The sequence below is a fragment of the Anoplopoma fimbria genome, chromosome 3 (assembly GCF_027596085.1).
Source record: "Anoplopoma fimbria isolate UVic2021 breed Golden Eagle Sablefish chromosome 3, Afim_UVic_2022, whole genome shotgun sequence".
Classification (NCBI taxonomy): Eukaryota; Metazoa; Chordata; class Actinopteri; order Perciformes; family Anoplopomatidae; genus Anoplopoma; species Anoplopoma fimbria.
Window position 1 is genome coordinate 15,062,988 of NC_072451.1, and position 27,791 is coordinate 15,090,778.

The following is a 27,791-nucleotide window of genomic DNA, read 5'->3' on the forward strand; positions in this document are numbered from 1 at the left end:
CGCCGCCCCCTCCCACTCCGCGTGCCCCCGCTTCAGATGCAACTCCAAATACATAAAGCCTCCATGTTGCGAGGGGAGTGTAGGGCTAGCAGATGAACTGTTTGCTTTAAAGTATCGGCTAACTTTAACGCTCAGCAACCTGCGCTCGGTGCATGTTTTAGCACGAGAGCAACCCTCCGACGGGCTTCCTCGTGTGTTCAACGTTGTTCCAGACGCGGCCTCACATTGTGGACGATTGGAGCCGCTCAGCTAACCCGCTAACCCAAAGCTACCAGCTAACTACTCCAACGTCGGGTGGTGTTTTTGTTGTTGTTGTTGTTGTTTTTTCTAGCCACACATACTGTCGGTGTTGCTTTAACAAAATACTTGTTTGCAGCGATGATATTTTGCGGAGAGCCATAAATGACAGCCATTCACTGGCCTCCATTCACCACCGTGCTAGCTGGCTGGCTACCACCGCAGCCGCAACACTTCTCCTCGGACGGCTGCCTGGCTGCTTTGTGGGCTGGCTGCTCATCCTCCTCTTAAACAGCTAGCTAGGAAACGGAGCGAGCGCGCTAGTACGAGTAACACTGTGGGAAACGGATCAGGAATAACCACCCGTCTAAATGGACCACATGTCCATAATAACCCAAGTTTCCAACCCGAAGGATGAAGAGATCCAGTCCTTTAACCAGGACAAAGGTAAGGGGAGAGAACTAATGCTAGCTGGCCAACCAACCTTACTTTTCTCTGCTCGCGTTAGCTTTTAGCTCGCGCCTGCTAGCTTCTTTAGTAGTTGAAGGCACTGGTTGCCTGTTTGTGACAGTCATATACAAACATGGAAACATCGCTGGCGTTAGTTAACAAACTCTTAATAAGCAACAAGTTTATCAGAGTGGCCTCGTCCCGGACAAGTTATCGAACCAGCTTAACGCCTGTTTGTTGCGCGTGCAGCATGAAGAGCGCTCCAGTCTCGAGACGTGTGCTTTAATCCCATTAACGGTGGCTAAATTCACCTTCACCGTTTATGTCAAACAGTAGTTGTCCACACAACATGTTAAGCAAAAATGTTGCCACGTATTCGCTTCTTAATAGGTGTGTTTTCTACACTTTTTGTTCTGTGTATCGGCCGGATAACTGGACTTAATGACCGGATGATTCACTATATGAATCACGACCACAAGAAGCCCAAAAGTTCAAGTGGTTTTGGTCTGCAGGGTAGCAGAAAGTTGTTTGGGATAATGGAAACATGCAGTAAGAGGAGAAGTCAGTGTCAGTGATGTGGGTAAACGTCATTTGAATTGGCACATAAATTGCATTAAAACGAGAGACTTGTGATTTAGACAAGTCATCACAGCTGTGGTCGTCTCCTAGGATGCACAGATTTATATTGCTTCCGTTATCCGATTATCTGCCTTTGTCTTTGTTATTTACAGTGGAGCTGCCTTACATCCGATTAAGACTGTCCTTTGTGTTTTTGGGATTGTCTGTTATCCACTGCCAGTCAATGTGGTGTTTTTTAAAAAAATGTTTATCTCTAATAAATTAAAATATTTAAATCTTAGATGCAGTCGTTTTAATTTAATTTAACAATCAGTTGCATATAGTTTAAGAGAATATCGGGCGTTGTTCTTTGTGCCTTAGTTTTCACTCACACTCAATTTGTAATTTCTCTTTATGTATTCATCCATTTCCAGTCTTTAGCATGATCTGCAATGGAGGTCAAATATCTCTCCATAGCTGCTAATGTCCATTCATTCCCATTCCTGGGGCTACTCTGACACTTTCCGGGTCACCCAGGCCCACGGGACGTGTATCAGTATCACATCTCAAACCTCACTTGTCAGACCATTAGTAATGTGAGAACTTAAGTCTTTCAAGCACAATAATGCATTTTCCTCTGAGGGTACAAATCTATTCCTCAGTAACTACTATGGAATCTATATGTGCGTCATATGAGATTATCATTGCATGTATGTGGGAGTTATTGAAGAATAAAGGATATATGCAGGGATTGACCCATGCAATGTGGATGTATGGTAGTTAAGGTTCCACTACAGTGATACACACTTAATAACGTCTTGATATTATGTCTCAGTAAAGATTGTGTCTAGAAACCTTTAGTTAGTTTGAAAGCTGTCAGAATTTATTTTTAAAGGGCTTGTTAGTATTTCATAGGTCACAATTTGGTGCTTGGTGATTTGTGCTGGGAAAAAGTGACCGTGAAGTCACTTGGGGTCACTGTGTATGAGTAGTGTTGAAATCATTAGTCAATTAAGTGGTCAGTTCATCTTTTAATGGTTGAAATGAAGATAATTGAACACTCTAAGTAGGTGTCTACGACAGTGCAGCTATAGCTTCATTTATGAAGATTTTGTTTTTGCATTCCTTTGTTTCTGTGTAAATGTACTTTTTATTTTATTTTGACTAAGGCATCATTTTGGGCTTGTGACAGGATTTTCTTTATTTAAAGACTACATGATTCATTGCTAAGTTTAATTGATAGTTACATTTGCTAAGTACAAGTATATCTGTAGTGAAATATTTATATTGTTCTCTTGAGCTCAGGAGTTGTTGTGAATTGTTACACAGAATTGTCTTCAAACCTTAAACTAGAGCAAGTATGTATTGGCAAATTATTGAAAAAAGTTTAAATGCAGTAATAACAAAAATGGCACATCTAAATCAGAGACAACAGGCCAATTTTGAAGCCATTTCAAAGATACACAAAGATGTGTCATTACAAGCTCCACCAATGGTTTGAAATATTATACACTTCCTGTCTCCTAAGTGACGTGTTTGCCTCCCCCAATGCCCAAAACCCGTTTGGAAGTGTTATGAACATTGTGTGGATATAAGCAGATTGGGTCATATTTGATTGATATATTTATATTTTCTTTTTCTTAAATTGGATATTAACATAGCTCAAAGCTGTATTAAGCACTAAGGAAATTAGTTAGCTACGGGTGTGTTAAAGGTGTGTTGCTAAGACAGAGAAGGTATCTCAAGCGAAGTGAATTTTTGCTGGATTTGTCTTGCTGAAAAAGGCCATTTTAGTGTCGGAATGTTTGGAGGTTATGTAGCTTGTGAAAAAATGGGTCCACTATTTACTTTGCTGACTGCGGGGCAAAAGTCGAGTAAGAGGATGAAGTAGAGCAGGGATGTTGTCGTTTGTTTTCCTTCCTCTTTCAATTTTTTATTTAAGGATGAGTCACACAGAATGCTTCCCTTTGGGCTAAGTCAAATATTAACATCATTATAGTATGGCAATGTGCTTTCTTCCATTTGTGCTAGACATTTTGAAAACTAGTTTAATTTGAGTGTAAGGGTCATAGCATTGATATTACTTTTTTTTTAGTGCATCAAACAAGTGGAGAATATCTCTGTCCACTTTGTCACAATCAAAGTCTTTAGCAGGATTCCTAGCTTTATTTCCTGAGTTTATTATATAGCCAACGAACCAGCTGGCTGTCCCTTTTGAACATGTTTAACATATAGCCCACCCTACCAGCTGTCCGAGAGGAATTTTGACAGGTAGTACTTCCATTGCTTGAACAGGCTCCAAGCTGGCTGGACAAAAATTGACCACCTTTGCTCTCAGTGTTCCTCTACTGGCTGTCCAACATCATGTGTCTGCTTTTCACACTGGTTTGGCTGCCAAGCAGCAGCCTAAATATAGACTCGCTGCCCTGTTGGCCAGAGCACCACTGACCTCGAGGCCAAGTATAACTACTTGCGAAGATGACAGTGTTTTTTTCTAATTTATATTTTTATTCTCGCTGTCATCCAAGGCTTTAGTTTGGAAAACACAACAACTGGATTTTTCAAAAAGTAGATAACAAGGGCTGTGGTTTTAGTGGGTCTTTTTTTCCTTGTTGGGAGTTTTTCACTCGAACCTTAATACATTTATGAGATGAAATGTAGTCTCTTACATGAGCTCTTCCTGCACCCTTTTGATAAATGCTCCTCTACAGTAATCATGGAATACAAGATGTTTCTGAGGTTTCGTCAGATTCCAACCATATTAAGACTATGAGGTTCCCTATTGGCAGTTTTAGATATTAAGTGTGTTTAAGCATTTGACTTGCAAATGAAAACCTCTGCTGCCATTATTGAACATGACCGCTCTGTTCAAACACGCACAGGTTCAATGGAACCTCAACTGACAAAAAATGGATGTGCTGAAGTTATGTTTAGATCTTCCTAGCAGTTAAATCAGAGATACTACATAATGCTGTATGTTGAGTTGCTTTATTTCCCAGGGGAATCATGTCAAATTTGCCTTTTGTAATCTGCTATTTAACTAATTACTTAGGGAATTGTATAACAAAAATATTACTAGAGCAATATACACGGGATATGCAAAAACATGTTGTGTTATTGCATATCCTGTGTATATCGTGGCCTAAATGTTTGACCATTATGAACACAGTCAAATTATGTGAATAATATGCTGTGTGAATCCACCGGCCAGTTGGGGTCTTCCTATCTGTTGTTTGCATGTTCACCTCGTGCATGTGTTGATTTCCCCCCACATCCAAGTTATTTTCAATCTTTACCGTATTTAAAAAAAAAAACTTTTTGCATATTGTTTTCCATGAATCTCCCAATTTGAAATTAATATATTTTGATTAATGGGGCCGTTGAAAGTTTTAGTCCTCATCTTGCATATGGTTAAATATTGAATCAAAAGCGCCGTCAAGCAATGTGTTTACATTTGGATTGTATATTCTGCCTTTTTAAAAATGAATATACAGTACGTTATTTGTTGAGGCAGAGATCCATTCACTGGGGAATTTACGAGCTAGTCACACTGCAGAGCAAAGACTGATAGCCACTTGTGTTGTAGCCAGAGTGCATTCACAAACTTGTGAACATGTTGTGTTTTGAGGTGATAAAAGTGGTTGCTTGTTTTGCTGCCTATGGTGACAACTGTTGCCTTGCATATTGTACTCTGCTTGACGTGTGATTTTTTTTTTTTGTTTGTTTTGTTTAACATCAGTGGGAGGCTTCACTCCAATTTCAGATAGCTAAATTATTTTTCTGTAGATTAAAGGAGTAAAGGCACACTACTCTGTTAGATTAGCATATTTACTATTGACATGGAGTATATGCATGTGGAAAGTTAGTCCACTGATTCTTCTCACTGTGCATGACTTACCCTCAGCCAGAGCTTTACAATGTGTTGCAATCCCACCCATGAGTCTTGAATCTGGACACAACATGCACAACTCAGCTAGAGAGAGAAGGGTGGTTTTCTTAGTCAGAACTCCACTAGAAGTTGTTGTCATATTCACTGATTAAGGCTTTATAGTGCGTTTGGTATGTGGGCCACCTAGTGCTGGGTATACTCAACCTCAAGGACCTCAAGAACAAAAAAGCAGCAGAGTGAAAATGTTATTGGTTAATAAATACTTATTGTTTTTTGCTAATGAAACCTTGGAATGTGTTGTTGGAAAGATGTGAATACAGGAGCTGAACTTTGACTTGTACCTTTTGTGAATTAGACTGAGTTTACCCTCTCATAATTACTACCCTCATTCACCCCAGGTGAGCAATGTGTGCTGGAGGCCCAGTTTTGCTCCGTGCATGACTCAGTAGTCTTTGGTTGTTTTCTGAGGGTCTTTGTGCAAAGGAATCAATACGGTGGCCGCTTGTAGTGATGAGTCACAGGAAGCTGACTACTGCCTCGCTGTCCCAGTTTTACAGTAATGCAGAGCTGAAATGACAAGGATATGTCCACTTTAATGAAATAAGTTGTGTGGTTCGGAGTAGATTCATTTTTTGAGGTTCAAACCAAGCTTACTATGGCAGATATGATCATCTAGGGCATCATAGAGAACAATTTGGTCATTTATGTTTGCCAAAGCAAATCTCTAAATCAGTTCATTAGTTTGGTATTTGGTGGTTGTTGCCGTGTTGTGTAAAGGTTTGGTGTTTTCCAGTGGATTGGGTAAGAATGTGGCCTTTATACTCTGGAAACATTGGGCAGTAGCAGGAAAATTCTTCTGTATCATACTACACTCGTATTCTCTGTTAGCACTTGCAGCATGACTCTTTTTTTGTTTTGGACATTAAGAAGACTAAGGACGTGGCCCGTCTCATCATAGACCGAGTCAATGTCACTCTGCTTCCCAAAAGCTGTTAATGTGGCTAATTCTTTCTTCTTCTTTTTTTAATTGAAGCCCTTGTGGTTTAACAACAATAATGTTATCAGTAGTAGCCAGACACAGTTTCAGTCCTACTACTCCATAATCACTGCTTTACTAAGCAATTCCATTTGTTCAGAGGTTTAAAGTTACTTAGAATAGTGACTGAATGTTCCCTTTTTGATGGATGCATATATTGCTTCAACTGTCCTGGGGTGAAGGAGCTTGTGTCACTGAAAATATATACTCTTAATACCCAGCATGGCCTTTCATTAATTGAATAGCGGTAATTAATGTAACTGAAGGACAGTGATGGAGGGAAATGACAGAAATATCAGGGAAGGAAAAGCGATTCATGTAGCAGTGGCATGCTGTTGGTCCGTCAGTGCCTGATACATTTCCTGCACTAATGATTATTTTTAGCTGTGGAATATAGAATCGATGTAGTCTTAAAACATGACGTGATACAAGGCTGCTTTTGTTCCCTCAATGCCTATACTTATGATATATAGGACTGTTTTGTTGGAAAAAGATATGACAGAGCTGAATTAATGTTAAATAGTTCTGGCATTTTTAAACATTGTCTAGAGTTTGTCGTCCTAACTAATAAGTTGTGTTCTAGTTATAGTATACATAGTGTGTTTTCTCCAGGCAGAGTGTTTTCCATGACAAACGTCTGTTGGGTATTTGTTTAAGGTCAGGAGCACAAAGTGGCACAATATCAAGATGCCAAAAGACATGACATAATGCTATTTGCTCCTCGCTGGTCTTCAGTTGCAAAAGCATTCTGGTTGTGTGGGCTGAGGGGTGAGTGGGCGGGGGGGTGTAACTAATGGGTGGAGAGGAATGCAGCCTTGTATAGGCTCTCTCGGGTCCGAAGGCCTCCCACCTCCTCCCTCCCCTCATCTCTTGTGCACGTCCAGGCTGCTTCAGTCACTCACCTGCCAGCCAAATGTAAGCAAGCTTCCAAAATGGAGACCAAGGCCAATCAGGTGAAGGGATCCACGGCAGGGCAAAAAGGAGGAGGAGGAGGGGGGGGCTGCAGCTTCCAACTTGTCACTATTAATAAAAGCTCGGTGTCTGATTCAGGCCCTGCTCCGTAGTCCTGGAATGAGGGGCGATCTGCAATCAGAGCAGAGCACGCTCTGAACTGTCGCTATGTGTGACTGATGAAGTCACCCAGCCAGCCAAGTTATTTTCTGATCAGTGGCTCTGCCAAGCCGGGTCAACAAAACCAACACTAATGCCATTTAATCACACAGTCAAGGTCTCACCTATTGTTGTGATTCAGTGTAGCTCACACCCCTGTGGTCACTTAGGAGGATTGTCATCGACATATAACAGTTTGTTCCCAGTCATTCCAGCAGCATTCACCGCTCAGCATGCAAATAACCAAAAGTAAATGCTTCCCAGCTTCGGCATGCTCCCAATTTTTTTTTTTTATGACAGAACATCGATTTGCATATCCACTTGTTCACCCTCTCCGCTCTCCCACTCCCTCCTGTTGTTTTGACAGCGTCCCAGTCGAACAGCAGCCTGAAGAAGCAGAGGAGCCGGAGCATCTTCAGCACATTCTTCTGCTGCTTCCGCAACTACAATGTGGACCCGCCAGTCGCCAACACCAACACCAGCTCCCAGCCTCCACCTGTTGAGGAGAATGGATCGCCTCCCAAGGTGGGCTGCTGCTGCACTAAACGCATGCTATTTGTTTTTTGTTTGTTTCTTTATCTTTGGGATATTATCTGTGATTTTATCTTCTTCTTTTGTTCTCCTTTCTACCCCTGTTTATGTAAGTGCGTGTTTATCTCTCTTGTGTTGTAGTGTGACCAGGTCGAGGTCATCCCTGTCCCTAGTGTATGTATTATCCTTTTTTTTTTTTTTTTTTTTTTTTTTTCATTTCCTTTGCATGCAGTGCTGAGTGGGCCGGTGCTGGCACATCCTGTCTGTGTGGGCTCCAGTGCTCCTCAGAGAGCTTTTGCTCTGCTACCATATTGCGGTTCAGTATCAGCTGATTGTAGCACTGGCTGCATGGAAGGTGTATATGCACCCACGGGTTTAAATGGTGGCTCAGCGCCTGCTATGCATGGGCGACACTCATGGTGATGTGTATGCTTCCAGAAATACTGAGACACCAACTGTCTGACAAGTTAAGTGTAAACCCGTTTCCATTAATCGCCTCAGGTGCTTCCATGCAAGAAGTAAATCCATTTATTGTGCTGCTTATCCATGCAATTGGATAATATTAGTGAAAGCTGAGCTCCACAGGAGCTCCTAGACTTTAGGTTTGCTTCCTCAGCTAACGGGTGAAACGAATAATCCAGTTATACAAGAAAGGAATTCTATATGATGTGGCTGTCTGGTCTTGCCAACATAATGGTTAAAGCTCCCATCATTGACTTTATGAAGTTCAACTCTTTAGATCCTTCCAAAGTGAAAGGGTTTTTAAATATATAGTTCCCACGTGACTTCATCTATCATGCTCACACATGAATTAGAAGTATATTACCATTTTTTTTAAAACAAAAGTTTAAGGTTTGAGTTATTTTCGCTGAATTTATTTTATACAATCTCCACAGATTTGACCAAAATATAAGACGATTGATGGCGGTACTTTCTCTGAGTAGGTGGCTGTAACAGGGGGATATCCGGTGTTGAAGAATCCCATAAGGTGTCATTCTGAAGCAATGGGTCCATTAAACACACCATTTTAGACATGCTTTATCTCGGCTGCATTGTAACCCATGGAGATACTCTTTCTAACACGGTGTTGGCTTTTCTGCTCTGCCTCAACTAATTAATTTATGCAAACTATATGTCTTCTATCTCTCTCACTCTCTTTCTCTGCCTCTCTCTCTCTCTCTATCTGTCTGTCTTTTTCTCTCACTCCCTTTATCTGACATTATCCGTTTTGTATTTCCCCACAGCCACCAGCCAAATACCTCCTACCAGAGATACTTATATCTGACTATGGCAAAAAGTGTGTGGTGATTGACTTGGATGAAACGCTCGTCCACAGCTCATTCAAGGTGAGAGGAGGCTAAAGCTCAAAAAGAGGTTTACTATTGATGTTGTGCACAGTTCCGCAATTGTCAGCGTGTGAGCCTGAGCTGGCTAAAGCCTTGTGGGTAACAAAGATGCAGTCATCCATTGGCTTGACTATCTTTCCATATTAAATGCAATTTCTCAATAGAAAGAAAATCCTGGATTTCACCACACTTAAAACATAAATGCATTTACATGAACATTTACCAACATCATTGTAAAACATACAGTATATATGCCTTGCAGCAAGAGTAATACATGATTAGTGTATATATATCTAACGTTATCTTTGTCTTCATATTCAAAAGTCAGCCAGTAACCTGCAGGAAGTCAAAGCTGCGTTAAGCCCCTTTAAACACTGTGTAAACAAAGCCAGGAGAGGAGCAGGTGGTGGAGGAAGGCTGTAGTTAAAACGGGGGCAATATTTCAGTCCTGATTGTGCATCTAGAAAGAGCAGGCTGCTGATAAGAAAGTCTTAGGTCTGCCGATGTTGGCAATCAGCTGCCGATAATACAATTTCTCCTTAAGCTTGAAAAGATGATACTCACACAAAAGAAGTTTGTCTGAAGTCTAGCAGTAGTGGCCGTTTTTGTTGCAATCCAGAGCATGAGGTTAATAGACCTCATATTGCTCCTCTTTTTGTTTATCCTTCCTTTGTTTTTTCCTTAATTCATCTGCTCCTTGTCCAGTTGCCACTAAGAGAGGTTGCAGGGAGGAAAGAAGGAGTAGGATTCGTTTTCCCATAAAAGAGACTTATAATTTTCTTCCTCCTTCCAGAGACGTTTCAATCTATGAATTGCAAAGTTTTAGTGTTCCTAGCAGGACCTCTGCTGATCAGTTGTGGTACTACACCAACTGTTTAAATGTCACTGACTTACTGTTGTGTTTCTTCATGCAGCCCATCAACAATGCAGACTTTATTGTTCCGGTGGAGATCGATGGTACCGTTCATCAGGTATTGTTCGCACACAATAAAAACTTTTTTTTTTTTGTGCATTACACCTTTATGCATTAGGGGCAAGAGGTCACTTTTGTTCCCATGTGAAGCTACCGAAGACAATGGCTGTGATCCAGTTCAAGTAATCCAGGATAGGCTGTGTGTATCCTGGTTGGCCTATTCATGATTACTTGCACTGGGTGGCAGTCGCTGGGCGAAGAGAGGAGAGCATCTCGACTGTGAGGGAAAATGATGTCAAAGATCTCCAGCTTGGTGACCGTCTTCTCTAAAAGACAACAAAAGAAATTAGAAGCAGGAAGTGTTTGTGTAGCAATCGTCGAAATATTTCACATCATACTATCCAATCACTGTTATTACATTGCGTAAGTAAATAGCACTCCTCTCACATTTCATACTTTCAGCCGTGCGTTTCTCTCAAAAATCAGCATGTTGCTTTTCCTCTAACCTGGCCTAAAAATCTGTGGTGTGTCTTGCAGGTGTATGTGCTGAAACGACCCCATGTGGATGAGTTCCTCCAAAAGATGGGAGAGCTTTTTGAATGTGTCCTCTTTACAGCAAGTCTTGCCAAGGTGTGTTCAGACCCATACCCGTTTCCTGTGGTTACAAACCAGTGCCATGGAGCAACATTTTCTATTTCCTTGTTCTTGTATATTTCATCTGCTCTTGCTATCTGAATGTTCACACTTCCTCTGCCTCGCTCTCCATCTGTGTCTTTTTGCATCCTAGCCAATAATGCATGGGTAAGTATAATGAATGAGACAGATAAATAACCATGTTAAGGGCCTCCTGTTTCTGTAGTGTCAGATGTTCCTCGTGCTGAGTTAAATGCTAGGTGTCAGTTGTGCTTTTTGTGTCATAGAGTAGTATTTGCTGGGGCATCGTCGGGTAAACATAACCTGCTTCCTTTTGAAATATTAGCATAGCATTTGAAAGTTGTTCTGTTGGAGCTCTAGCTGAGGCATATGACCACAAAGATTTGCACCACAATTTGTTTCCACAACTTGATTTGCTGTGTGCATTTTGCCGTAGTCGTAACATGTTCTGTGTTTGTTTGGTTTGGACAGTATGCAGACCCTGTGGCAGACCTGCTGGACCAGTGGGGCGTGTTCCGAGAGCGACTCTTTAGAGAATCCTGCGTTTTTCACAGAGGGAACTACGTCAAAGACCTCAGTCGGCTGGGACGAGAGCTCAGCAACGTTATCATCGTTGACAATTCGCCCGCCTCTTACATTTTCCACCCAGAAAATGCTGTGAGTTCCTTAACCATAAGTTGTTTTGGGTTCTGTTCCCATGTTTTAATGCAGTGGTGATCTTGTCTATAAAGTACGAGTTGGTTTTAGAATAAAAGCTAACTGCAGGTGGTTTTCCCATCTCCCAAGGTCCCCGTCCAATCCTGGTTTGACGATATGAATGACACAGAGCTCCTGGACCTGCTGCCTTTCTTTGAGGGACTCAGCAAAGAAGAAGAGGTTTACGGAGTCCTGCAGAATCTGAGAGGCAGGTAGCAGGACAAACCACAGCGGCGTCGCCTGTGCTTTCCATCCTCCCCTCTGTCGATCTCGGTCCTTTTCTACAACCACACCTCTCAGACTAAGGCAGATCCTCCCACACGGGCCCCTCTTGTCTCTGCCCCAAGGGGACGCCTCGGGGTCTTACTGTGGAAACCTTCATGTAACCCCGTCTCCACTCTCATCACCTGGTGACTGGCTGCCTTCCGAGTGCCATCAGAGAAAAACACTAAAATATCCCAGGAGCACTGTGTTTCACAAAAAACCACACCAGAAAATGTACAGAGCGTTCTAAGTTGATAATAGTGGGGACTAAATGCTAAGAGAAATGAACTCTGGTCTTCATTTTTAAACCAACAAAGTTTTACTATTTGGTGAAGTGCTTATTTTAAAACCAAAAAAAAAAAAAAAAACACCCAACAAAAACGTTTTGTCTGAAAATTTCTTTTGTGGTACCACACAAAAGTCTGAGAAGATTTTGTCCTCGTATTGTTGCTATGCAGGCAGTTTTTGGTAGAAGAAAGGACTGTGATTCTCTTTTCTTACTGAATGAAGTGCCTTGTGTGAATGTTGTTTATATGGGGAGATATTTTGTACATGGCATATTTCCAGAATACTTTGGGCTTTTCACACACAATATGCTTTAAAGTGGACACAGAAGTATCTTCATATAAAAGTTTTACTTTTGTTTTTTTGATTTATCAAATGCTGGGTAAATGTCTCCATAGTATTCTCTCTTTTTTTTTTTTTTTTTTTTCCCTGGCATGCTTGTGCCATTATATAGACGTGACTTTGTTTCTTTCTGCTTTCATTATATGTAGAAATAGTTCACTTATTTTAGGCAAAGGAGTACGTTTGCAATTGTGAACTTTTTGCCCCACCTGCAAGTATGGTCGTTCTTTGTGTTTTAATCTGAAAGAACAGATGAAATTGTGCCATTTATTTTCTATTTTATTTTACTTTCTCACATTACCCCCCCCATATCTAATTTTCTTATTTGCCAAATAAGCAAATTATTTTTTAACAGGCTTCATATCTTTAACAGGTTCAGCTATAACTGTTAAACCATTAGTAGTAGGTAAAGCATTATAGGATTTATTCTTTTTGACAAACTGTTGTCAAATACATTTGTATGTTTTTAATGTCACGAGGTCCTTGTTTGTCATGTTGTGCTTATCATATGGCTAGCTGTTAGCCCACATCATCTTCTTGTATATTTTTTTTTTGGGGGGGGCACACATAAGTGGTGCTGCTTCACCCTTAGGGGATGATCCTTCTCCATAATTGTACACAGTTGCAAAGGTATCCCTTTTGTCATTTCAAATGGTCTTGGAACTTGGGTCGAGTGCCATGTTTGAATTTTTTCACGAGGTTTGCCTCTTTAGGGAATATAGGATAGTGTTGGTTTGAGTCTGGACAGTGTTAAAATAGCACCATTCTCTCTTGATTTACAAACGGCGATGGCCCGGTCTCGACCAGTGGAGACGATGTGCGGCGTTTACCTTCCCAGACTCTTTTTAACTGCTCTTCACCTCAGTGCCTACGTTTGAGAGGAACCACGCAAACCAAATGCTGCAACATTAGCTACCATGGCAATAATCTTTTTGTTTTTTGTTTTTTTTTGGAAGGGGTGGGAGTTCAATCCCAAGTGTTTGGTTTGGGTCTTTAGAGCACTTGACAGGGCTAGCCGGTAGAGGTTTTGTTGACACTAAAGGCCGGCCTGGTTATCACTATGACTTTCAGTGTTCATAATTGAACCTTAAAATGTTTATTTCTCACATTATTTGATCCAAAAAAACGGGACATACAAGTATAAGTTAATCCTTCTGTCATTTCAGAATAAAAATGTAATTGCTAGATTTCTTTTCGGAACGAAGATACTAAAAACGACTTGAATGTGGCTTGGCCTATTTCAACAAGAGCCAAATGACCTTGTTGGTGATCTACATTGCCATAAATGATTAGCTTTTGTTGTGCAAGAAAGTAAAAATAAAAAGAGAACGCCTTCCATACCCACAGATGGGTGCTCAGTCCTGGCTCATCCAGACGGCCTCCAAATGTTAGGAGCCTGCTCTAAACGTAACACTACCGGGGCACCGCAACAGGACTGTGAGGAACCTCATCATAGCATTGAAGCCTTACTGCCTGTGGAGGCACAAAGCAATGTTTCTCCATTAATTCCAAGGTTACATCTACACGTTTTAGCATCGTCTCATTAGTACTTTCTTATGGGGTTTGAAATCAACTCGGCCGTATATGTAGACCATGTATGGCCGGCTGAATTATCATTGTGAAACAATAAAACAAAGCGATAAAGCATGGAAAAAAACTTTGTGGTGCCATCAAGGGATTGTACGCTCTGAAAAACCTCATATGCTTTATTACTAGGTTAATGGGGTTGCGATGTTTCGTTAAAAAGACCTACACTACTTAATAATTCCCAGCATTTGTTTTTGTCAAGTTGAAAGGCTGCAGCTCCTACAGGCGTATTGAAATATTTTCTTGATTTTACATTAGCATTTGTGTTTGTGGTGAGCTCATGATGATGGTTTCAGTGCAATCTCCTTTTTTATAAGAAGTGTTTGGGCGACTCTTCTCAACCTCTCGATGATCTGAAAATGTTGTTTGTATCATTGTGATATTTTTCTACCTACCTTTGTCAGTATTTGGTTTGAAAAGTTGCATATTACCAGTTGTATCCTTGCTTGTTCTCCCCTCCGCTTCCTTTCAGATCTGTAATGTCCCCGTCTTGCCTTTGGTAAGAATTCTCAGTCAGGTCTCGTCTTTCCTATCAGGGGACACGTGTGTGTGTATGTGTGTGTGTGTGTGTGTGTATGTGTGCGTGCGTGCATGCGTGCACAGGCATCTTGTTTGTGCTTCCTTACAGTTTTTCTTTTAGTGTATCACCTCACTCATAATCACACACATCATTTTGTATTGATTTAACACCATAGTTCTACAACACTTGAGTTCAAGTCACTGTGGGTTTTCTTTTTGGTGAGGTCATTCACTTTCTATTTTCTTTAAAAAAAAAAAATTGTCAGTTATGGTTGGCTTACTTTGAGTGTCGACAGCTTGTTGTCATCCTGAGCTTTTCACTTTTCTTTCTTTCCATAATAAAAAGACTTCATTGAAACAATTTTGTCATGTCTACATTTTTTTTTTTATTCAAATGTATGACAAGTTACATGAACCAAGGCCAAAGATCATCACTTTAAACTGGTGTGATTGAGGTTTCCACTGTCTGTACCTGATATGGTCTTATAACTCAAAAGGTCATGATAATATCACTGTGTTCTTTTATAATAAGCTCACTGTAAAATATACTTTAAACATTAATTTTCTTCCAGTCATGTCACAATAAAGCACAATTTTACGGAGGAATGTCGCTTGTCTTCTGTCCACAGCTTAATGGCAGGTTTACTTAGCCTCAATGAGCTGAAATACTGATGTCATTTTATCTTAGAAAAAGCTTATTTGGTCAGTCAACAAATTACCTTTAAACCTCCAATAACACTTACAGCTTACACTTACCTGTTCACACCTTCAGCAGGTGTGGAGCAACATTAGCATGAACTTGGGTTGGTGTTTCTGACCACCTGATGAATGCAAGTCCAATATTTACTCTATTTTTGGCCCTTTATGTCTCTTTAGCTGCTAAATGCTCCACTATGTTCACTTGATAGACGCTATCTGTGTTTGCTGTTTGGTGCTGAGCAGGTAGTAGAGTACAGCAGGTGTTTTTTTGGAGGCTTTATGTGAAACAGTGCCTTTGGCCAAAGATTACGCCATCAGAGTGAACCAAACATAATGTTGTGGGTGGTAAAATCAAACCAATGAGCTGAGAGTGGCTTAAAAAAAACTAGAAAGCTGCAGTGGAACTGCAGTGAATAGTTACTAAAATCAATTTCACACACATACATACATATTTACATTAGTCAAAGGCTTAAATGGCAATCAACGGTAAGATAATCCATGACCTGTGTATTTATGTGCATCACCTCCCTGACTTCCTTTTATTGCTGGACTAACATGTTGTGTACCTAAGGTTCCTCCATCCAAAGTTCACTAGGTTAATGGTTTTATTCTGTGGAAAGGCTGAAGCTTCATTTCCTTTTTGCGTAATATAAAGTAATTCAAAAAGCTACATGGTTGTGCTGTATGCACTTTTGTAAGCTTTGTTATTGTCATAATTGGGGAAGAGAACGTTTATAAGTACTACACAGTTGTAAAATTCTACATGGTTTAACTTGATGAGAAGCTCCTGGATTATTAAATCATCTTTAAAGTCTTATATGACTACATATCCAAAGTTTATCCTCCGACAAGTGAGACACAGTTTTGTTCAAAAGGCTGGAAAAAAAGCTGAAATAAAAGAGTTACTGCCTCGCGGTAATATGCCTCCTCCAATCAGTCATGTTGCAGTTTACATCCATGTCTGTCCAAAATGCCATAACTTCGTCAATTTATCCTGTTGGCATTTGTGTGAAATTGTCATATTTGCATATCATTTATCAAGTTTTGTGAGGTCACAATGACCTTTGACCACAATATTCTGATTAGGTCATGCTTGATCAAGTGCACGTTTGTGCCACATTTGAATAAATTCTCTCCAATAGTTCCTGAGATAACTCGTTTGTAAGAATGGGAAGGACGGACGGAACATCTTGCCTCTGGCCGAGGCTATCACCGGCAAGAAAGTATAAAAAACATTGAGACAGGCGTTCATGTTTAAAACTTTTATCTTCATCTTGATTTACAAAAAGAAGTAGTGGTCAGATGTCGGATGAAAAAATAATCACACTTGACCATAATTACTGATGAATACAAAGCACATTGTGTTCATGTTGGCTTATGTTTCTCCAGAATTCATAAAATGGTCATTTAAAAAAAATGATTACTTAAATAGACAAAACATTAACTGACCAGAAATGAGGGACACAGGCCTTTTGACCATTGAAGTTGTAATGTGACTCATATGGAGTATTATAAAGTCTGGCAAACTTGGTATGTATGTGCAGTTTTTTCGTGGTCTTTAGCTGATGTTTAGTGTAGAAGCTTAAACTACTGGATTTAAGCCAATAAGTTAATCATGAACTAAAACAATAGAGAAAAAAACACACACAATTAATTAACAGCAGAAACGGAGGCTGTGTTTCGGAGGTCCTTATTTCCTGCAGCGGCACAGTTGGTGACGTCTCACTCTGCATCAAGGACCATAATGTGTACAAAGAGTCTAGCTGAGGGGAGGAGGTCTCCGTTCTTATTGAGCAGAGGCACGTGTCTGTATCCTGTGTGGGAGCACAAAGTGGTTATGGTATGCTCGACCAGAGAAAATGAAAAGCTCTTGCCTCTGTTCATTTTTGAAGCGTGAAAACAAAGAACTGTTTTAAATCCTTCGTGGTTAACAGTGAGGGGGCGGGGGAAAGGAAATTAGCTAAATATTCTCTGCCTGTTGCTGAACTCACCCATTTTCAAGCTGTTGAATGGAAGTGTGTACTGGCCAACAAACTCATTATCAGACGTGGAGTCGTGGTCTTCAATGGTGAAGCGCACCAGTGCTAGCTCTGGCACATACACATCAAACTGGAAGTTTTCATTCCATGCCGGGTTGAAACCTTCAACCAAAAAAAAGAAAAAGATGAAAAGAGCAGTCAGTAACTTGATGCATCACAGTTGTGCATTATTAATTTCTGAAGCTTTCTGGCTCCAGTTATTGGGTGATCTTTTAACCAGCCTCGTCTACTTCTGCTTAAAAGGCTTCCCTCGTTTCCCAGAGTGCATTGTGAAAAAATAAAAACACTGGGGGCGTGAATACTTAGTTGAATGCAGCTGTGGGATTTACGCGTTAAAGACGGGTACACAGGGTAGACAGAGTTTCTTTTCTCCAAATAAACAAAAGGCAACAGTCTTACAGCTGACGCAAAATGCCACCGTTGTTTTGGCGGCATTGCATTCTGGTCAACTGAGGTCACTACTTGTAAGGACACATTCTGAAGTCACTCATTATAAATGCAAAAACACACCTACAACATACAACCTTTTTGTAAACTGCATTGGCAAATAAAAGTGCGGTACATAACACAATAATATCGTGTTTGAAGGGAAAAGTACCGTTGTTTCCAACAACGCTGGTCTCTTTCTCGGCAACATCAGCCGGCACTCCGTACACCTGCACTTTAACCAACGGGTCCACAATGGAGGACTTCTTCTTGTTCACTTTGGGGAGCTGCTGGGCCGATACAACCTGGCGACAGGCAGAGGTACATCATGTCAGATAGTAAAAGATCCTTCCCGATCTGAACGGTGTGATTTTGAACCGGAAACGGCAGTCAATGCTTTGGGGCTGATGTCAGTGCATTTTATTGCAGCGAGAAAAACTCACCATGACATGGAGCGTCTTGTGCTTCAGCCAGTCTCCTCGGGTCAGGGTGATGGGGTCGAACTCCGTGGCTACCTCCCTCATGTAGGCCGGTTTTAGGATGTAGCCGCTCTTTCCGTTCACCAGGAATCTGCCCTGGTTGACATCCATGTCTGTGCAGGTTGTCTGGAAGTTTAACGCCACTGGAAAGAAAATAATAAGACGATGCAGGGACAAAACGATGAAATCAAAAATAAGCCACTGTCTCCCATCAGTTGGTTGTCACACTTGACTGTGAATGTGAGAGATTGTAATTCCCTCCAAGCGTCAGTATCGTGTACCTATTTGGCAGCCAGCGTTCCACAGAGGCACTGGGTTGTAGTTGGAGGAGTCCGTCCTGGTGCCTGCTGGATAGATGCGGCTCAGCTTGTCCAGGTTGTGGCGGATGTAGGAATTTGCTGCAGAGAGCACATCGAGACAGAAGAACAAAAACATTTACTGAGCTGAAAGCTAGATCCTAATTTTCTATCATCACGCAGAGGTGCTCTATGATTGCCAGCATAGCTATAATAAGCACATGAGGACAGTCTGTGACATCTGGTGTCAAAATCCTTTGAGGAAAAAAGAAATGTTGAAGACAACTTTATATGATTTATAAGACATCCTTAACGGTAACTTTTTAAGATAAATCTTGACACTATAACATTTGAGTGAATCTCACCTGACTCTTCAGCCAGCGTCATGGCCTTCCCCTCCTTGAAGGACGACATCTCGTAGAAGCTCAGGTTTCGTCTTGCGTCCTCAAAGCCGTTGAAGTGGACGCTCTTACAGTAGATCACCATGTCAGACAGCTCTTTCGCTAGTTTCAGCTTCTTTTTCACCTACGCATTAACAGAAAAATCAGGTGTCAGTACAAAATAAACGCCTAAAAACTATGATGGCGGAAATCCTGCGTTAGCTCTCCCTCGGTGTGACACCCCACCTTTCTCTTCTCTTCCTCCTTCTGTTCGTCCTCATCTTCATTATTCGAATCTTCCTCCTCCGTCACGTCCGGGTCATCAGCCGCAGCTGCCTCAGGAGCAAAGCTGGCCTCCAGCTTGTTCAGTCTCTTCCCTTTGATTAGGAACTTCCCCTTCAGCTCCTGAAGTGGAACATCATAGCCCCGTGAGCGACTGGCCTCAAAGCGCAAAAAATGAAATCTGCCGATAGATAAGAGTGGTTACAAACCTCGGGCGATGGAAAGCCGGTGGGCATTCCGCCCCCAAGGGGGGAGGTGACGAGTGCACTGCCCAGGATGGAGCTCATGTGGTGGGCCATGACTTCCTGCTGCTCCACACTGCAGTGGTTCTCCAAGGAGAGGATAACTGGGTAATCGGACGTCTGCGGGACGAGCGGACAGAAAAACAGAGAGCGCTCAGGACCAGAACACTTGATTGGAGCGCTGACAGATATTACCGGCTGCAAAACACACCTTAAAGGCGAACTCCTTGATGGCTTTGATGGCGTCCTTGAAGAGGATCTTAGAGGTCAGTGTGTACCCGTGGTAGATCTCCGGCTCATTGTCCGATCCGTCCCAGACGTCCAGCTCCACACAGCGGCAGCCCTTCAGCAGAGCCCTGAAAGGGTCGCAATCAACATCAGATCCTGAATGGTTGGACTAAAGAAAGGCTCTGTAAAGCCCCACGAGGGTCGACGTTATCAAACCCCTGAGCATTTAGGTGACAGATGGTTAAAGTGGATAAACATTAACAACTAGGAAACATGCATTACAATTTCCTAGAGCCCACAGTGATGTCATCAAATGTCTTGTTTAGTCCGATCAACTGTCCCAAAAGATATTAAGTTCATTTGTGAACCTCGGATCGTTCTAATTACCCAATCAATTAATCAACTAACAAAATAGTAGCAGTTGAATTGATCTGTCTATCAAATGATGACTTCATCAACCTAGTGTGGTCTTCAAGTCCACCTCACAAGTCTCCGTCATCATACAGATTCTTATGGGCTGGAGGAGAGCTGTCACCTGACGTATGCCTCCGTGCTGCTGGGCCCTTTGAGCTGGTCCTCCATGAGGTAGGTGTTGTGCGAGGAGGAGATGAAGTAGTTGTTGAGGGGCTGGCTCATGTCCTGGTAGACCTCTCTGTGATCCGGATTGAGGACCAAGGCCTCTGGATGGTGCATGTACATGTTAAAGCCATCTTTGGACAGCAGCTTCTTCTCCTTGGCTGAAAGAACACGAGGACACGGCAGAACGGCAGTGATGATGGATTTTGCATAGAAATCCGAGATAAAGACCACAATTTATGTTTTGCATTCGTATTGATAGTTGCCCTTAAAAGAGGTCTCATAACAAAATGCCGAGCTTCTATTCCTTAGGCATTCCATTCTGGTCTCAACATGTTTTATACATTTTTTACTGCCGTTTTTCTTTTTTTCAGCTGATGAAGGCACTTGCAAATGACAAGGTAGTTCAAAATATAAACCATACTTGTTTCAATTTTACCTCTTTACTTAAGATTTCATTAAACTTATTATTTTTTCCTTTTTACAAAATGTACCAAAACAGTGGCAGAGAGGGGGATCTTGGGTAAATAATAATGAAAATAAACATGAAACAAAATGTAAATCATACCCTCTAAACTAAAAAGAAATCTGGTTTGAATTGACATCAAACACTATTACTAAGCTTGTTATATATATATAACAGGTGAAATAACAGGTCTAACAGGTGAGCTGGCTCCCCAGCATGATATTTTTTTTTTTAACAAGAATATCAAACATTTTTAGATACTCTTCACCTACTACATAATAACAATCTAAATGTTAATGCAAAATACAAGGATCACAGCCCTGCTGGGTTTCAGTAATACTTGCTACTGAGCAGCCTTCCCTTGACACCCATCAGTCTCTAAGACGTAAAGAAAGAAAACTTCTTTACGTCAGGATTGAGCAGCATCTCTCCCCCACACTGTAGAGCAACATCCTGAAACAAAGAGTCTGTTATTTCAGACAGGGTACTGACTATTTTCATCTGGCTCGTGCTTCTGGATAATGTTGTGTGCTTCGGCCAGCGTGGCCTTCTCCCTCTGCTCCTTCATCAGGAAGTCCACCAGGTTCTGAGGACTCATAAAGCCCGTCGTTTTAGCGTACTCTCCGTAGATCACGTCGATCTCCTCCCGGTGGGTCAACAGGTCGTAGAAATGTTCGATCTCCTTTCCAGCCAGGTATCCGGATTTGGATGTGTCACATTTCTGTATGATTGAAATGTCAAATGAAAGTCGGTCCACACACTTAAAATGTTATCATGTGCTTAAACATACATTTACATCTATTTATAGACATTGCAGCAATGGCTTTCTTATGTTTCTTGTATTGCTCTTGAATATATCAACTCATGATTTTGACATTTAGGAATCATTAAAAAGCTTGGGATGGCTTCACCTGGAAAAGCATCTCAGCGTAGTCGTCATCCACATCGGCGTTGATCAGACGCAGGAAGTCTTGGAGCTCCGACCGACTCATCTTACCATCTTTGTTCTTGTCCGCTTTCCTCAGGCAGCTGAAGATCCAACTATGAAGTTTGTGATGTAAGGAGAGTAGATGTGACAGCATCTTTCTGTCTGCATTATCGAATTGTGTGCAGCAGGAGTAACTGAACCACAGACATATGAGTCACATCTAGTCACAGTCTAACCTCCGCTCTCATGATAAGGATACTGCTCCGTCTTCTGCTGGCTGTTGAGGTTGTTTATGTTGGAGACCACTTTCTGCAGGCTGTTGACCCACTGCTTGGCCTCCTCCTCTGAGCTGGCGATGAGGTCCAGGTTCTTGCGGCGGCCCTTGAACATGATGGAGAAGCAGCGGCCCTCCACATGGTCCTCCGTGTTCTTCTTCAGGCCCTCTGACTGACGACCCAGTCGCACCGCCGAGATGTCATCGATTGAAACTGAAGACAGGAGAAGACAAGACATTTTTGGCAGCTTTTCTTTATTAATGACTACTTTGAAAACATACTCTTTCTGTATATGAGCTGTTATATATATTTTTTTCAAGTTAACGTTGTGGGTCTATGGTGCCATGATGTGATTTTGAACCTTGACTGATTGATTGAGTGATGTCATTTTATAGTGGGACCTGATTGGTCCGACAAACTACAGTATTTAAGATATGCTCTCCTTTTGTCTGGAGAAGTAACCTGATGAAGGTCTATGGACTGAAACGTTAATAAATATCTGAATGTGAGTGACGAGCACAGTCTGCGGGAGTCTTGTTGCTCTACACTTCCAGTATATATCATTAAATAAAGGAATTTCAATATGTCTAATTGTGCCAAAACAAAAAGGCAGCTCTTTTATTCTTTTGATATCTTCAGTCATCACAGACCAGCCTGCTTGGTCAACATAGACCTGCTGTTAGCAGCTTACTGACGTCACATTACGAGTTTTGAGGAACTAAATTTCAACATCTGCTGATGTGCAAAGTCGTGGGATGCACCTTTAAGGGTTGTATGTCATCATGTGTGGCAATAGAAAATATAGACACCACTATACTGCAGTTATCAAACTGAGACTTCATGACAGCACTTCATGACAGCAGTTTATGGATGTAGATTTACTGCGACCACTCCTTTACACACTACAAAAAAAAAATCCCAATCTTGATAAACACACCCACAAACCATATCTATGCTATCATAATCAACCCAGTTCCGTTTGATAATACAGAGGACTTTCAGACAGAAATAAACTTTTTATAGCTCTACGATCGGTCCTTCACTTTTATAATCCCCAAGGGAACAATCCATCTGGTCTGAGAAAAGACCGTTTTACAGCACTGGAAACACAAATGTTATTATGTGATAACTTTAAGTCATAATTTAAGAAAAGGAGTGAGACGTGTGTCCAACACAAACATCACACATGTGTGCAAGAGTGTCTTTTTTTTTCTCTGGCCGGTCTCACACACATGCAGGTGGGAAGCTGGGACTGCAGCACTCACAGGTCTGGCTCTCCTTGAAGGTTTTCTTGGATTCACGCCACATGGTTTTGCAGTCCTCCATGAGTCTGAAGTAGCGGGTCTTCTTCCAGGACGGGGAGAGGACCTTGAGGAGGTCTCCCCCCTGCAGGAGGAACTGGAGGTCCGGGTCGCCCTCCATACCTGTGAAACCAAAGGGAACAGACAGAAGAATTCAACAGATTAAACACAACACTTCTGGAAATGATCTGAACTCAAGCCTGTTTTATTAAATCCATGTGTCAGGTTGCTGGAATCTTAAATCCTGCTCTATCTTCTCCCTTCTTAACTCCAATCATCTCATCAGAAAACTGCAGAAAAATAAGGAAATGCTCAAACCAAAGAAACAAAAGCTGTCTGATTAAAAGCCCTTCACGATTCAACGTTTTAGAGCTTTACACATGAAAAACACCGGATAACACTTTGGTCACGTCTGCTACCACAAGTTCCTTCAAATAGTTGCAGCACAGCCTACCTAGGAGCTTTGCGCTCATTTGTATCGTCTTCAGTCTTCTGGCAGAGCGGAGTTTTTCCTCAGAACTGCTGAGTTTGGGTTGAGCTCGCAGGCAAGACATGGTGCCCTGAAGTACCGAAACGCTACCGGACTGTGTTCACCGGGCGATGGGAACGACCAGAGTGATGGAGGGCGTGAACCATCCCCACTCAAAGTTCACTCTTCATCTCTGACTGGACTGTGACAGCCACGCACGCACGTACGTACGTAACTAAGTAGTTCGGCTAACGTTACTACGACCAGCGGTGTGTGCAGCGGCGAGAGGAAGCGGTTCAAAACTTACTGTGCGGTTTATGCTAAATGTTGGTACATTAAAGTAACTATGGGATATGAAATGAAAAACGAGTTTATCAATTCTGAAGACAGGTAGACCATAATTGAGGACACAAAAATGACCCTGTAGTGAGCAGTATATATCCAGGCTGTAAAACCAAACATTCTCCACACTAGTAAGCTTACTCTCAAATATGGCATTTCATTGATAAACAACATTGAAATACTGCTTGACAAATATTAACTACGTTTTGACACTGCATATATAGCTACTAACATATAAAGTTACAGCCTGCATGTGGTGCTGACGGCTGTTGACTCGCGGGCTCCATCTAGTGGCGACACCGCGGTACTGCCAGGCTCTGTGTTCTGGGTTTCACTCAACCCACCTGCCAGGTTTACTTACTTTTAAAATGTAAGTAAACTACTACATGTGCTATAAAAACAGGCCAAGAAACACAGTGAATCCCGAGAGGAGAGACATGTGGGCATGTTTAGCGCCTACTGCAACATTAGGATATTTGTTTTTTGGTCCTCTGTGTTGGTTTGGCAACACCGTTTGTGTTCGCAGCAAGGTGAAACCAGGTCGCATTACATGAGCCACACCTTTTGGTAAAGTGTAAACGAACCTAATAATTCAACAAGCGATCTTATTCGAACACATTTCGCTAAATATATAGTAAATACCCGCAGTTGGTGAAGAATAATTGATTGCAACAATTAAAATGTAAGAAAACACGAGAGACGCTCCAATTTACTCACATGGCGTTTGATAATTAGGCCTAATCAACGTTGCAAAATCTGGAACAAAGTTACTTGTAGAAAGTGCAAAACGCACTTTAATTAGCACAATTAAACAAAATGTGTCTTACCGTTGCTTTTCCCCTCGACCCCATTCGTTTCCATCCCTCCTGAATTGTAACCTATCTCTTCTTTACGCCGTAAAGTCTTGTTTTTCCTCCCTTTCACTTGATGCGCCGGTTCATCCAAAGGTGCTCCTTCTTTCCATGTGCGCAAATTAGGTGAGAACACTTCCGAGTGCGGGATTGTCAGAACCGAGGACAACAACAAAAGCGGCGACAAAGGTGGGTCTCTCCTTGCAGTCTGAATGAAGTCAGCAGTCCTGGAGGCTCCAACACCGGTTTGACGAGCCTGCCATGCAAGCTGCTCTGCTGATGTCACAACAGGGAAGGTTACACCTCAACGCTTCTGCCATCAGGCGGTACTGATCAACTTCACAGACTGACTTAACAGCCAGAAATTATTTATTATTCAGCTCCCTAAAAAGCTTCCTCACCAAAAGGAAACTCTAGAAGTGAATAAACAGGGAGGGGGATGTTGACCTTGGAAGCAACCAAAAGCCTGAAGAGATATGTATATATGAGATGTATACAGTGTGGAAATTCACTTCACGTCTGAAGTTGATATTTGCTAAAGCAGCTTTGGCAATTGTATATTCAAGCAGACACCTGTTCCACAGGTAAACACGATCAAGAAGGCTGAGTTGGTTCGCCTCCAGACCACATAGTTGACAGTGAAGTGGAGTATATTGGTTGCACTGAATGGGTCAGATGAAGTTTTTTTGTTTGTTTTTTTCTTGCTTTTCTTTTCATGTGCAGCTTAGCCTTGGCAGGATAATAGCACTGCAATCACTGGTGTGATGGGACTCTTGTGGCTCTCAGCACTTCCCTTTCAGGCCTGGCTTACCCTCAGCGCATTGTCAGCATCAGGGTGAGTGGGTTTTTAATGCAGCATTAGGGGGAGAGCTTCCAGGCCGGGGACGACCACTTCCAAAGAAAAAGCCACGAGGTTCAGGGGAACGCGCAGGAAAACAGAGTGTAGCGTGGTCTTTAGAACAACCAGGTTATATTATTAAAACATGTATTTTATCTGGGTTTCACATTTTATACATATTTAGTTTCTCTGGTCGGATTAATGATGATTTCTTGTCTCTTCCTTGTAGCCATGTAATTGGCTAAAAGAATAAATAAAAAAACTGAAGCATAAGCCATCCCCTGGCCAGCTGCACAGCTAAACGTATGTATTTTGTAAAACTAACTGCACTCAGGAAAAGTCCTTTTGTAGCGAAGGTTTGTGCATACCAGTGGACAGCAATAAAACGCATTACACAAAACTTCAAAACGGAAAACGGTATGTGACTTATCTTGTTGCTCAAGCCTGTGTTTGCATGGTGTGTCTTGAACAAGCAAGAACAGGCCCCACTGTTTCCTCATACAACACGGATACCATCCATAGTTCTGCTGCTTTTCCTCAAAACATCGTCACGCGACAGGACACTGTGTCAGTGACAGAGATTATGCAATTCCTGGGTTACCACAGGATAAAGGCCAAGAGAGGACGTTACATAGGGAACAATAAATACAAAAATATGTAAACAGCTGTCTGATGTTCGTATCTGCTGCAAATATATATTTAAAAAGAACACAGTGGGTTATGAACACCTCATCTGTTGAGTACATTGGCCATCTGGTTTTCATGAAACTTCTTGGCAAGTTCTCACATGGAGAATGAAAAAATTAAGTAGTCTGCAAATAAACCTTATGCACTGTAGTTCTGGAAAGAGGCCAAGTATATGTAGTCAAGCATTGTAATAAAATACAATTTTTAAGTATTTGTGCTTTTCTTAAACATTTACATTTAATGCTACTTTATCTTTCTACTCCACTACATTTCATAGCCAAATATTTTACTTTTCACTCCACTACATTTACTGTGTTTAACAGCTATAGTTTCTGAGTAGGCCTACTTTGCAAGATTTTACATAAAAAAAAATAATAAAAAAATTGAATGAATAAACAAAATAAATTGTCATAGATCAAACTACCCAGCATTATATAAATCACTTAACATTAACACCACCCCGACCAGCTACAACATTTAGGTACTACTTCTATGTTAACAGGGCTGGGTATTAATTTATCACATGTAGTCGGGATTAAGAAATGAGATTACAAAAAATAAATTACTATAGTCAGACCTGATTACCTTTGATTCGGCCAATTTTAATGCCTAATTGTAAAAGGGAGTTACTTCCCCCATGTTGCCAGTTTTATTAAAAGTGATTTAATTAATATTTGGTTTTGTTTAAATTTTTGATTTTTGAAAATGTGAGTTTATGTTCTTTTTTTATCATTTTAAATTGCTCTTCTTGCGTGGCCTTTGATTAAAAAACAGCAGCTACAAAAACATACACAAAAGAAACAGCATCCCACGTGTTGTAGAATACACACAGTACTTGTAGTACGTGCTTGTACTGTTTTTGTAAATGTAATTTGATATGACCAACTAACAAAATGCATTTTACTTGCCTTTAACATGTTTTAGGTCTTTATTTTAACAAAGCTGCAAAATGTTTAATATTTGACTTTAAAGTAATCCAAAAGTATTCAGATTAGATTACATTAATTGTAATCCAATAGATAACTGATTATTAATTACAAAATTGCAATGTGATTTGTATCCAGTAACTGACTACATTTGAAAATATTCTGGCCCAATAATACTTTTACTTTAGTTAATTTGGTAACAATTTGATGTTTGATGACAGTGTAGTTTCTATGAGTTAGTATTGCTAATTTTATTTAAGTATTCAGAGCCCCCCCTATCCCCTCCCCTCCCCGTATTATTGTGGTATTTCCCATTGGCCCTTCAAATTTTAAACTAAGCAAAAAATCAAATAAAAATTTGCACAAATATAGAGAAGCCACACACCCAGTCGCGAGCGCCCTCTATCGGGTGTCCTCACACATTCACAGGCGCTGCGTGTGAGAGAAGAGTCTGCTGTATCCAGACCAACATATTTCAAATAAACAACTTATTTGACCTTGTGTTTTCTGTTTATCGAGTATTTCGGCCTTTTACAGACCTCTGGCAGACTTTGCCACACTCAAGATGGCGACGTCGTCCTCCTCCTAAATTCGTACGTAACACGCTGCGTCAGTCTGCGTGAGGTTGTGTTGACAGGAGCGGT

At 41.3% G+C, this 27,791-nt stretch overlaps 2 protein-coding genes across 8 annotated transcripts; one reads left to right on the forward strand and one right to left on the reverse strand.

The window, feature by feature from the left end:
• Positions 1-25: 25 nt before the first annotated feature.
• On the forward strand, positions 26-15,000 carry LOC129111336 (CTD small phosphatase-like protein). Of its 2 annotated transcripts, XM_054623437.1 has the most exons (8): positions 27-684; positions 7,648-7,805; positions 7,953-7,985; positions 9,056-9,157; positions 10,072-10,128; positions 10,608-10,700; positions 11,196-11,381; positions 11,511-15,000. In XM_054623437.1, the coding sequence occupies exons 1-8, from the start codon at positions 609-611 to the stop codon at positions 11,634-11,636; spliced, it is 831 nt and encodes a 276-aa protein (XP_054479412.1). In that variant the 5' UTR covers positions 27-608; the 3' UTR covers positions 11,637-15,000. The 2 variants fall into 2 exon arrangements, with proteins under 2 accessions (XP_054479413.1, XP_054479412.1); XM_054623438.1 differs by lacking the exon at positions 7,953-7,985 and having other exon boundaries at positions 26-684.
• A 1,372-nt stretch (positions 15,001-16,372) lies between these two features.
• On the reverse strand, positions 16,373-27,724 carry LOC129110571 (1-phosphatidylinositol 4,5-bisphosphate phosphodiesterase delta-1-like). Of its 6 annotated transcripts, none has more exons than XM_054622711.1 (16): positions 25,270-25,416; positions 24,673-24,972; positions 22,966-23,157; positions 21,718-21,946; positions 21,442-21,571; positions 21,023-21,251; positions 20,024-20,225; positions 19,472-19,616; positions 19,228-19,380; positions 18,983-19,141; positions 18,722-18,881; positions 18,342-18,458; positions 18,025-18,203; positions 17,754-17,886; positions 17,108-17,257; positions 16,373-16,930 (listed from the first exon to the last, which is right to left on the reverse strand). In XM_054622711.1, the coding sequence occupies exons 2-16, from the start codon at positions 24,704-24,706 to the stop codon at positions 16,839-16,841; spliced, it is 2,304 nt and encodes a 767-aa protein (XP_054478686.1). In that variant the 5' UTR covers positions 24,707-24,972; positions 25,270-25,416; the 3' UTR covers positions 16,373-16,838. The 6 variants fall into 6 exon arrangements, with proteins under 6 accessions (XP_054478686.1, XP_054478694.1, XP_054478677.1 ...); XM_054622719.1 differs by lacking the exon at positions 25,270-25,416 and adding an exon at positions 25,098-25,168; XM_054622702.1 differs by lacking the exons at positions 24,673-24,972; positions 25,270-25,416 and adding an exon at positions 27,687-27,724.
• Between the last annotated feature and the right edge of the window lie 67 nt (positions 27,725-27,791).

What these genes read in the sequence shown, in the direction of transcription:
- LOC129111336 (XM_054623437.1), top strand. Translation starts at nt 609, where the DNA reads ATGGACCACATGTCCATAATAACCCAAGTTTCCAACCCGAAGGATGAA. An exon ending in AGGTCATCCCTGTCCCTAGT is followed by an intron (nt 7,986 to 9,055) that starts GTATGTATTATC and finishes ATTTCCCCACAG; the next exon opens with CCACCAGCCAAATACCTCCT. An exon ending in TCGATGGTACCGTTCATCAG is followed by an intron (nt 10,129 to 10,607) that starts GTATTGTTCGCA and finishes TGTGTCTTGCAG; the next exon opens with GTGTATGTGCTGAAACGACC.
- LOC129110571 (XM_054622677.1), bottom strand. Translation starts at nt 23,588, where the DNA reads ATGTCTTGCCTGCGAGCTCAACCCAAACTCAGCAGTTCTGAGGAAAAA. An exon ending in AGCCAGCAGAAGACGGAGCA is followed by an intron (nt 21,572 to 21,717) that starts GTATCCTTATCA and finishes CAAACTTCATAG; the next exon opens with TTGGATCTTCAGCTGCCTGA. An exon ending in ACAAGACGCTCCATGTCATG is followed by an intron (nt 17,887 to 18,024) that starts GTGAGTTTTTCT and finishes GCCTGTCGCCAG; the next exon opens with GTTGTATCGGCCCAGCAGCT.